Genomic DNA, 11,136 nt, shown 5'->3' with positions numbered 1-11,136 from the left:
CCATGTGCATTGTATGCTAAAGTCGTATACAGACCAAACGTTAGTAGTACGGCGCGGCTGCGGTCATTGTGGCCGTTGGAACTGCTTTTGTGAAGCTTAGAGTGTAGCGTTTTGGTAATCGCCATCTTGGATTTGGCCGTTGCCACGTTTGTGACTCTGTGTGGTGAGGGTGGATGCAGGCGCGGGCAAAATTTCACACACAGCTTAGTGTCCTCTGATAAAATGTAGTCTTTATGGAATAATTTGCTTAAATTATTCCAAATAACGTGAGATGTTAAAAAGATTTATTGATGGATTTTCATGGATTACATAATCTGTGGCCATGTGCATTGTATGCTAAAGTCGTATACAGACCAAACGTTTGTAGTACGGCGCGGCTGCGGCCATTGTGGCCGTTGGAACTGCTTTTGTGAAGCCTCGAGTGTAGCGTTTTGGCAATCGCCATCTTGGATTTGGCCGTTGCCACGTTTGTGACTCTGTGTGGTGAGGGTGGATGCAGGCGCGGGCAAAATTTCACACACAGCTTAGTTTCCTTTGATAAAATGTAGTTTTTAAACACGTGGCTGATGCTAAAATAATTCGATAAAATACAAAAAGCAGTGTAGATAATGTGAGATGGATTCAAAGATGTATTGATGGTTTTCTATGGATTATCATAATTTGTGGTCATTCGAATTATCTGTAAAGCCGTGTACAGACAAAACGCCAGTAGTACGGCTCGGCTGCGGCCATTTTGGCCGTTGGAAGTGCCACTGTGAAGCTTCGAGTTGCGCTTTGGCAGTCGCCATCTTGGTTTGGCCGTTGCCATATTTGATTGTTGGAGTCGGAAGTGACCGTATTTGGACGAGGGGGTGGGGCAGACCATGGCGGTAGCTTGTTTAGCACGGTGCATTTACACCCTATTGTTATTAGCGAGAATGCCAATGTTGGCTAGCATAAACAGGCCTAAAACCGTAATCAGACTGTTTGATGGATATGTAATTACAACTAATTCCTAATAAGACTGTTTACCACAAGAGACCACAAGTTGCAGTTAATTTTAGTGAACTGAACACATTGATATAGCATGAGCATGTTATTCTAAATCTTATAGTAGCATTATAGAGGCTAAAGGTTGGTTTTGTGCTAGGTTGTGACTGAAAGGCTGCTTTGCAATATAATTTGTTAATCATGTTTTTGGGAATAAATTCATTATTAAAACATTGTATAAAGATATGGATCAATGTATTGTGGATGTTCAATATTTTATCCTTTTTTTAACACATTATTTTATAATTTTTCTACATAACAGCATGGCTTAAATAAAACGATGTTTATTCTTATATTTACAGATATCCAACTCTTGCCTGTGTGATCTGGTGCTCTGCTGGTTTGTCAGCTGTCACAAGCGATATTTGCACTATATCTGTGATTCTCTGATCTACAACATTTATACATATAGTTATTTAATTTATAAAGACACACATAACCTATTGATAATTGTCACACATTTACAGATTACACACACACACAGAACTACATACACTCACGCGCACACTCACACACAGTTTTTTTTAAATAAAAGTTGCCCATCTCACTGCCAAGGTAAGTTGAATCAATTTTGTGTGTGAATTCTGAATATCATTGGCACAGGCTGCAATGCTTTCTGTGTTAAGGTTTAATAAAAAGTAATTTGTCATTGCAGATGCCCCGTGCGAAGTCCCACCGTCGTGCTCAAGCAGCCAAGCGGAGGATTGCGGAGCGGCAGTCTTGGACCCCTGGGCCACCCATCCCCGAGTTTGTTGCTCGTATGTATAATGTATTTTTGAAGAGTTTCAATAAAATGTATCGATTTGCTAGGCATGTGTTGACATTCTTTACCATGATCAACGTTGTAACAGGGCGCGGTACTGGTTACCGCCATCGTGTGCGGAGATGGCGAACTTCCGAGCTGACCCACCGTCCCATCAAGTTCGTCACTCCAGCACAGCGTCCGGAGCAGCAGGTATTTGTCTTTTTTATTTAGAAGACATTGATGAGTGTATGGAGTCATGGTTGGTGTCTTTGTTCTAACGCACTGTCTCTGTAGCAGATGGTGTTCGTCGTTGGAGACTCTCACCTGCGGGCCATCGTGGACGGATTTGTAAGTATGCCACAGGGATCTTTGTCTTTTTCTTTTCTCTCTGTTCCAGGTGGAGCGGCAGCTGACCTGAGGACAGAGGTGATGCATGCTTCCCTCCCGTGGACCCCGGACGCGGTCTGTGTGTGTGCCCCGAGCAACAACCTCACTGCCAGCAGGACCATTGGTGAGGCAGCGTTGGACTTTGGTGCTCTCCTGACCACTGTCTGCAACCTCTGGCCCAAGGTGTGTATAGTTTTGTGAAAAGATACTGTCATTATTTCTTGGTCCTTAAGTGGCACATCTGTAAAGCACATGCTAATTTTAAGGACATAATTGTAATTTACTTTTTGCTCTGTAGGTGTTTGTGCTGGACTTCCCTCCACGCATCAACACTGATCCGGGCCTGCAGGACCTGCTGCGTCAGGAGTACCACCGTGTCACAGCACGCATGGGTATGTAAAGTTTTGGTCATCTGCAGTTGTAATTAATATACTGTAAAATTTAACACAAATAGTTAATACAGGTGTAAAGATTAGAAGAAGTAATCATGTTTCACTTCTTTGTCAGGTCTCCCATATGTGTCTGTGGCAGAGCACCTCCCCCTGCATCGGTTGGAGCTGTGGTGCCACGACGGTGTAAGTACAGCATACTTTGTTGTAGTGATATGTAACATGGAAGAGTTTTGTTTTCCCATATGTAAGATAAACACATGTGATTAAAGTCTGCTGTTTGACTGTTTTTCAGGTGCACCTCAGCGACACCGATGGCATGCCGGTCATGGTGGAGGTGCTGTGGGATGCTGCGGTCCGCCAGCTGGTACCCCCTCCACCTGAGCCTCGGGTGTCTCCTCGGACGTCACCGCGTACCAGGGTTTCCCCCAGGCTGGTTGTGACGGGACATGTTCCCGTGCCTCGTCACAGCGACCCCTGGGAGTGGACAGTTGTTGGACGGGAGTGCAAGGTAGTGTGTTGTGCTAACTCATTGTGTGGCTGGACATTTTTACTGTATTGTTTGGTTGAGAAACATCTAAGCAATTCTCCTTTTTCTCTTTGTATTTTAAAGGCTGGAACACCTACGGTGCGACAGTCTGTCATCCCGTCCAACCCTGTGTGGTTCAGCGGTGCCATGTTGGATGCCATGGAGAAGGTTTCGCCTTCTTCTGCCTCTGACTGCACTGCTGCTCCAGCAGCTGGCCAGGTAACTTTCCTACAAATTATATGTGTATATACTGCCAAGAGCTAAACATGGAGTCAGCTGTTAAAAAGTACTGTTTTTTTTTTTCCTTTAGGCTTCCCCTGTGAAGCGTCAGACGAGAGGTGTTGCCAGGAGGAGCAGAGGAGGAAAGCGGCAGGTTGGTGTGGTGTTTTTTGTTTTGTTTTTGTTTCAATACTGTTTTTGGTATATCTTTGTACATATGCATGTTTAACGAGTGCATTGTTATATTGACTTTTTGTCCTTTCCTTTTCTTTACAGGTGCTGCCAACACCTTCACCTGCACGTGTGATCGAGTCTGCCTCCAGGCCCAGCCCAGCAGTGCAGCAGGTTTGTCTATGTTTAAATGTGAGACTTGTTATTGATGACAAACATCATCAACATTTCTTCATTTATTCTGTTTCTTAGTAAAACCTTGTCTTTACATTTCTCAGGTGGAGGCCGTGTCCCAGGAGTTCCTGGAGGGGTCTGCGGTGCCATTGTGTGCTGGTGTGGTGCCAGAGGTGGTGTTGGGGGAGGAGGAGGTTGCTGCAGCTTGCCCTGCCATGCCGATGGAGTCCACCGTCGAGGAGGGAGCACGAATGCCACAGAAGATCAGCAAAGCTAAGTCTAGTTTTTCTCCTTGTTTTTCTGTTTCAGATGATAAAGCAGCTCAGTTATGTTCCAACAGCAATGTTGTGGCAATGGTGGCTAAGAATAGCAGAGGAATTAAGCTAGTAAAGGTTGTAAGGGGGTCATTTCACCAAGGAGATGAGCAGTTTAAATATGGAGGATTGCAGTGTATGGCAATAGCTTTTGTCAGCTTAGCCAAACACACGGTGAGCAGTGTGTTTTCGTGGAAGAGGCATGATCTGGATCGCGCATTGGTTGTAGGTGATGAGTTGTACAGCAGTTTGCGTGACCATGGCATCTTTATGCATCAGTCGGGTCTTTTGTCTGTTCCAGATTTGCCACAGCAGTTAGTGATTGATGGACAGGTGCGTAACTTTACTTTTGGCGATGTGGTATTTGGTGAAGTAGGTGTGACTGATGGTGAACTAGTTGACTTTGGTGTGTTTGTCAGTCTACGCAATGGACTGGAGAGGATCTTCAGTCAGTACAGCGCATGTCTTCTGACACTGTGTGGTAACACTTCTGCCATCATCTGTGAGAATGGACATTTCGCTGTGGTCGACAGTCACTCACGCAGTAACTTTGGCTTGTTACACTGCAACGGTACAAGTGTGGTTTTGCATTTTGCATGTCTCGATGAATTGCACCACTACATCTGTTGTTTCGCAGACAGTGTCAGCTCAAGTCAGAAGCTGTACGAACTGTGTGGTGTTAGTGTTAGTGGTGGTGTAAGTCCAGTACCGTCTGGTATTTCTGTGGAGAGTTGTATCATTGATATGAGTACAGTGCCAACACCAGAGCCTAGCGTAGCTGCGAGTGTATCAGTGTCTGTCCAGACTTTAGCCATTGAGGTTAGCAGCGGTTCAGAGGAAGAACCAACAAGTACTTATGGCAGAAAACGCAAGATTTCTTCTCACACCTGCATGTCGAAGAAATCAAAGAGGCTTAATGTTAGTCAAATTAACTCAGATGTAGAATTTATTAGTGCTGTGAGGAATGAAGAGCTGGTCTTCTGTCCTCTTAGTGTAGATGTTTGTCAGGTTTTGTGTACAAAATTAAATGTTGACTTTGTGAAGGTCACTGGTCCTGTGTCCAAAGAAGTTGGGTTGACAGGTGTCCCATGTAGGAATGAGAAGATCGTGGCTGATGGTAACTGCTTCTTCAGAGCCATCTCTCAGGCTGTGAGTGGTTCACAGAAGCACCATCGTAAGATTAGACTGGCAGTATGTAAAGAGCTGGAGAGGAATGCAGGTAAATACCAGAGTATTTTGAGGAGTGACTATTCCTCTGTGTTAGAGTACATTCATCAGTCCAGGATGAGAACCGTTAACACTTGGGCCACAGAGGTGGAAATACAGGTTACTGCAGATTGGTTAGGAGTTAGTGTGTGTACATTTTATGGTGGACGTTGGCTGAAGTACACCAGTGACAATGACCTTTTGTCTGCAGAGTGCATTTATTTAGAGAACATCATGGACAAGCATTTTGAGAATGTTGTTTGTGTTTGTAAGCCTGGACTACACACTTGTTACGGTTACTGTAAAGTTAATGAAGTGACAGGTTACAGCATTAGGTCTAGAATGAAGGATATTGTAGACGGTGACAAGGCAGCAGTAGCATGTAAATTAGAATGTGTAGTTTCTGATAAAGGTGTTGATAGTGCTGATGTTGTGAAGGATGCTACTGACGTAAAATCAAGTAGTAAGTCATTGAGGTCAAAGTATATGAGCCATAAGAAAACGACACAGGAGAAATTGAACATGTTGATAAGGGAGAAACGTCAGTTAAGGATTAGAAAGATGTATCATGAAAATGTGCTGTTTAGGGAAAGGGCAAAATTATGGAGTGTAGCAAACTATCATAAAAATATACCACATAGAGAGAGTGTTAAAGCCAAGAGTAAATTAAACAGTATTGTGAAATATAAAGACAACTTCCAGCATAGAGAGAATGTTAAAGGCAAGAGTATGTTGAAATATAGAGACAACTTCCAGCATAGAGAGACTGTTAAAGCTAAGAGTAAAGTACATAGTATGGTGAACTATAGAGACAGCATCAAGCATAGACAGAAGGTTAAAGAAAGGAGTAGAGAACTGAGGAAAAGAAAGTATCATGATAGTTCTGAGTTTAAGCAGCAAGTTATTGCCAGTGTTGTGTTTAGTAGGAAGCAGAAGACAGAGAAGTCAGAAGATTTTGGTTTTGTTATGCATCAGTTTTTAGAGAAAGTCAGAGATGGGCCACATTTTGTGTGTTGTGTTTGTCATCGGTTGATGTTTAGATCTCAATTGCTGAGTTGTGATAGGGAAGTGTATACTAGAAGTTCAGCAACAGCTGGCATTGCAGAAACATGCATTAGTGAGAAGTTTTTGCATAGGTGTTCTGATGACTGTGTTGTGCCTTGTCAGTTGGTTTCATCTAGAGGGCAGCTTTGGATTTGTTATACCTGTCACAATAAGATAAGTAAAGGTCAGATACCAGCTGAATGTTGGGTTAATACTTTGATGCTTGATCCCATTCCACCTGAACTGGCATGTTTGAATAGTTTAGAACAACACCTGATAGCTCTGCACATTCCGTTTATGAAAATGTTGGCATTGCCTAAAGGAGGACAGAATGGAGTACATGGTCCGATTACATGTGTTCCAGCCAACGTAGTGCAGACGACTAATGTGTTGCCACGTTGTAGCATGGAAGGGTCTTTGCTACAGGTGAAATTAAAGCGTAAATTGACGTTTAAAGGACATTACGAGTATCAGTTTGTGGATACTTCACGTGTAAGACAGGCGCTAGAGTATTTAAAGAGGACTAATATGTATTACAATGACATTGAGTTTAATGAAGAGTGGGTGAATGAGTTTTGTATGCAAAAAGATGGGGAGAATGAGGAGGAGCAGCCAGCCAGTGAGGATGAAGCTGTCGTAGAAAAGGTAGAGGCCTGTCAGGATGATCAGGTTGTTAGTCATTGTCAGGTGACAACTCAGGCAGGTGGTGAGGTCACAGAACAGGCTGTAGTTGATGGTGTAGAAGAAACATCAGAGATAATACAAGATGAATTGTTACATGACAGACAGCAGCACTGCATGTTTCAGGACACTTGTCTTATGCCTATAGATATTGGTCAGGAAGCATTAGACCAGTATTTTGATGATATTGTAAACATTGCGCCTGCAGAGGGGAATAGTCCAGTTAGGGTGCTTTCTGACCACACGAATGAGGCTAAATGTTTCCCTGTGTTGTTTCCTCTTGGTAGTAAGACTTTCCATGACAGCCGCTCATATCGCCTAACGTTGTCTCGTTACTTTAATAACAGGATTATGCATGCGGACGGTCGTTTTGCACGTAATGTAGAATACATTTTCTTTGCCCAATACATGTCAGAGATAGATCGTGTGTCATCGAGTGTTTCTGTTGCGTTGCGCAAGGGTAAAGGTGGACAGAAGTCGCAAAGGATTAGTCCAGAAATGTTGATGGACGAGGAGTCTTTGAAGCAGTTGTTAAAGTGCGATGAGGGTTATAGGTTTCTTAAGCCAATTAGAGGAACTCCAGCTTTTTGGCAGTCAGTTCAGAAAGACATCTTAGCCTGCATACGTCAGTTGGGGATCCTGACATGGTTTTGCTCGTTTTCCTCTGCGGATCTGCGCTGGCAGAATCTTTTGACCACTATTCTAAAACAGGAAGGCAGGACACAGACTGTAGAGGATTTGGAGTGGGCAGACAGGTGTGAGTTGTTGCGTCGTAACCCGGTCACAGCTGCGAGGATGTTTGACTACAGATGGCATTGTTTCTTGAACGAGGTTCTCATGTCTCCTTCCCAACCAATTGGCAAAATCATTGATCACTTTTATAGGGTAGAATTTCAGCAGCGCGGTTCTCCTCATGTACACTGTCTGTTTTGGATTGAGGGTGCTCCCCAAATTGATAAAAACACAGAAGAGGAGGTCGTTGAGTTCATAGATAAATATGTTACATGCGAGTTACCCTCAGATGATGATACATTATTGGACATTGTGTCATCAGTTCAAACACACTCGAAACGACATTCTAAATCATGCAGGAAAAAGAAAACAACATGTCGGTTTAATTTCCCAAAACCTGTTTCATCTAGGACGTTTGTTTGTAAAATAGAGACAAAAGACTGCAAATGTGATCATAAGGTGAAGGAGACCATGAACGATCCTGGTTCAAAGAACCATCCTGTCTGTAAGTGTTTTGATGATGATTTGATGCCAAAAGAGAGGGCACAGTATATTTTGCAAAATGTTAAGACAGCTGTTAAGAAAGCTCAGGAAGAAGAAGTGAGTTTTGTCAGTGTAGAGCATTTGTTTCAGACTCTAGGCATCAATCAGGGCATCTTTGAAGAGGCTTATAGAAGATTGGAAAGAAAGAGCACGGTGGTTTATAGGAGAGGGGTGAACGAAGTTTGGGTAAACCAGTATAGTAAGCAGTTGTTGAAGTGCTGGAATGCAAATTTGGACATTAGCTTTGTCACCGACGCCTATGCAGTCGTCATCTATATCATATCTTATATTACGAAAGCAGAGAGAGAAATTGGCCTATTATTGAGTAACGCCCAAAAAGAAGCAGCAAAACAAGGAAATCTCTCTGCTAAAGAAGCATTAAAAAAGCTAGGCAGTGTATATTTACACAACAGGGACGTCTGTGCTCAGGAGGCGGTGTATAGGCTAACCAACATGCATCTGAAGGAGTGTTCCAGAAAGGTTGTGTTTGTGCCAACTGGGAACAACATAGTGAAGATGAGTTTACCCCTCAGTGTTTTGAAACAGAGAACAGATTGTACTGAGCTTAAGACAGAGGACATGTGGATGCCTGGCATAGTGGACAGGTATAGGAACAGGCCTGACTGATGTCTTTGATAACATGTGCATGGCTACATTTGCATCTGAGTATCGTGTTCTCTCCAAGAACGAGAAGTCTAATGACATGATTGAACTGAAAAGTGGTTTAGGCTTCATCTTGAGGAGAACACGCTCTCAGTTTGCAGTTGTACGTTATATGCGTTTTGATTTGGAGAAACGAGAGGAGGACCATTTTCAGAGTCTGATGCAATTGTTCCTTCCCTATAGAGCTGACTCAGACCTAAAACCTGAAGGCTTTGAAATGTTTAGTCAGTTCTATAAAGGTGGCGAGGTGACATTTAGTGATGGTTCTGTGCATTCGGTTAAGACCGTGGTTGACGAGAACAGGGCAAAGTTTGAAGTAGATTGTCCTGATTTGGAGAGAGCTCAGGAAATTGTCGAGCAAAACGGAGTTGATGAAGACGTTTGGGGGGAGCTGTGTCCTGAACAGGAAGTGGAACGCCTTGAATGTATAGAGGAAATGAGACAGCAACAGGAAGGTGAGAAAAGCGATGAACAGTTAATGGAAGCAATGGAAAATGTTCCAGACTTGGCCGTTGATAACAAAAAATTAGCACATTTAGAGAGACCCAGGAAAATTATGCCTAGAAGTGAGGGGTTAGCTTTGGTTAGGTCTCTGAATGAGACACAGATGGCTGTTTTTTATAAGGTCAGACAGTGGTGTTTGCAGAAGGTGATGGGTAGAAACCCAGAGCCTATGCATGTCTTTGTGACAGGTGGCGCAGGGACGGGGAAAAGTCATTTAATTAGAGCTATTCAGTACGAGGCAGGGAGGCTGTTGTCAACACTTTGTCATCAACCAGACGATATTTGTGTTTTGTTAACTGCTTCAACAGGCATAGCTGCATACTCTTTAAACGCAGCTACAATTCATCACACACTCAGTATTGGCACACACTCTAGTTTACCTTATACCCCTTTGGGTGAAGATAAACTAAACTCTCTAAGAGCAAAATTTAGTCAACTCCAAATTTTAATCATTGATGAAATCAGTATGGTTGATCACAATCTGTTGACCTATGTTCATGGCAGGTTGAGGCAGCTTAAGCACACTGGTGACTTTTCCCCATTTGGTAATGTTAGTGTGATAGCTGTTGGTGATTTTATCAGTTGCCTCCTGTTAAAGGGAAGCCCCTGCATAACAGTCAGGTTGGTGTGAGCTTGTGGTGCCATTTCAGTGTAGTGGAGCTGAAAACAATAGTTAGGCAGAAGGATAGCTCATTTGCAGAGTTATTGAACAGGTTGCGAGTGCGTTCCAAAAAAACCCCCATGTTAGAGAGCGACGTTGAGATGCTGAAATCACGTGAGACAGGGGAAGACAGCTCGGCCTTGCATATTTTCCCAACAAATATGCAAGTAAATGAACACAATTTCAATAAGTTGTTTGCCATGTGTCCCGATTACATCAAAATTGAGGCTAAAGATTTCATAACAAACAAGAAAACAGGGAAATTGGAACGTGGTACCCAAAATAATGCTCTGGACACATGTTTAGAACAAACGTTGTATTTGGCCAAGAATGCGCGTGTTATGTTATGTAAGAACGTGGATGTTGAAGACGGTCTGGTGAATGGAGCATGTGGCACTGTCACTGACATGGATTTTGGTAAAAATAAAACATTTCCTCTAAAAATTTATGTTACATTTGATGATGATAAAATTGGCTTACAGAGGAGGAAGACGCATGCCCATGCAGCAGTAGAATGCAGGAATTCTACTGCTATTGAACCAGAGAAGGAGAAGGCCACTAAACAGGGTTGTGTGCGTTTACAGTTTCCTCTGAAATTAGCGTGAGCGTGTACTGTACACAAAGTTCAGGGGTTAACTGTAGATGAGGCTGTTGTATCTTTGAAGAAGGTGTTTGCACCTGGGCAGGCGTATGTAGCTCTGAGTCGTGTTAGGGCTTTGTCTGGACTGATCATCAGGGATTTTACAGAGAAGGCCATTTACTGCAAGGACACCATAAAGGAGGCCATGGATAGCATGCCTCCATTTTTAATTGAACAACCTAAGCCTTCAATAAATGCACAAAGTTTCTCTGTGTATTTAATGAACGTTCAGAGTTTAAATCGCCACCTTTCAGATTTGGTGTCCTGCACACAGCATTTGCAGCCTCACTGTATTGCTGTCACAGAAACGTGGCTCACTGCACAAACCCCATTAAACAGTGTGCAAATGTGTGGTTACACTTTCCACAGTCGTCCTCGAAGTTTGTGTTACAGCAGCAGTAACCCCAAAATGTCAGAGCTGCAAAATCTACAACATGGTGGAGTTGGTTTGTACTGTTTAGACAATTTGGACTGTCAGATTCTGCAGGTACCAGACTTAAATCTG

General features: G+C 43.1%; 2 protein-coding genes across 2 annotated transcripts; both read left to right on the top strand.

Annotated features, from left to right (window-relative positions):
- The first annotated feature begins 1,250 nt into the window (after nucleotides 1-1,250).
- LOC121893565 lies at nucleotides 1,251-8,800 on the top strand. Its single transcript, XM_042405566.1, has 11 exons — nucleotides 1,251-1,584; nucleotides 1,685-1,787; nucleotides 1,881-1,984; nucleotides 2,069-2,344; nucleotides 2,460-2,553; nucleotides 2,669-2,736; nucleotides 2,846-3,061; nucleotides 3,164-3,298; nucleotides 3,390-3,452; nucleotides 3,575-3,643; nucleotides 3,748-8,800. The coding sequence occupies exons 2-11, from the start codon at nucleotides 1,685-1,687 to the stop codon at nucleotides 8,788-8,790; spliced, it is 6,171 nt and encodes a 2,056-aa protein (XP_042261500.1). The 5' UTR covers nucleotides 1,251-1,584; the 3' UTR covers nucleotides 8,791-8,800.
- Nucleotides 8,801-8,803: 3 nt separating this feature from the next.
- Nucleotides 8,804-9,961, top strand: LOC121893569 (ATP-dependent DNA helicase PIF5-like). The gene has a single exon (XM_042405572.1). The coding sequence runs from the start codon at nucleotides 8,804-8,806 to the stop codon at nucleotides 9,959-9,961; it is 1,158 nt and encodes a 385-aa protein (XP_042261506.1).
- The last annotated feature ends 1,175 nt before the right edge of the window (nucleotides 9,962-11,136 follow it).

Source organism: Thunnus maccoyii, unplaced genomic scaffold (assembly GCF_910596095.1).
Source record: "Thunnus maccoyii unplaced genomic scaffold, fThuMac1.1, whole genome shotgun sequence".
Lineage (NCBI taxonomy): Eukaryota > Metazoa > Chordata > Actinopteri > Scombriformes > Scombridae > Thunnus > Thunnus maccoyii.
The sequence above is the reverse complement of the archived record's forward strand: the minus strand, read 5'-3'. Positions and strand labels throughout refer to the sequence as shown.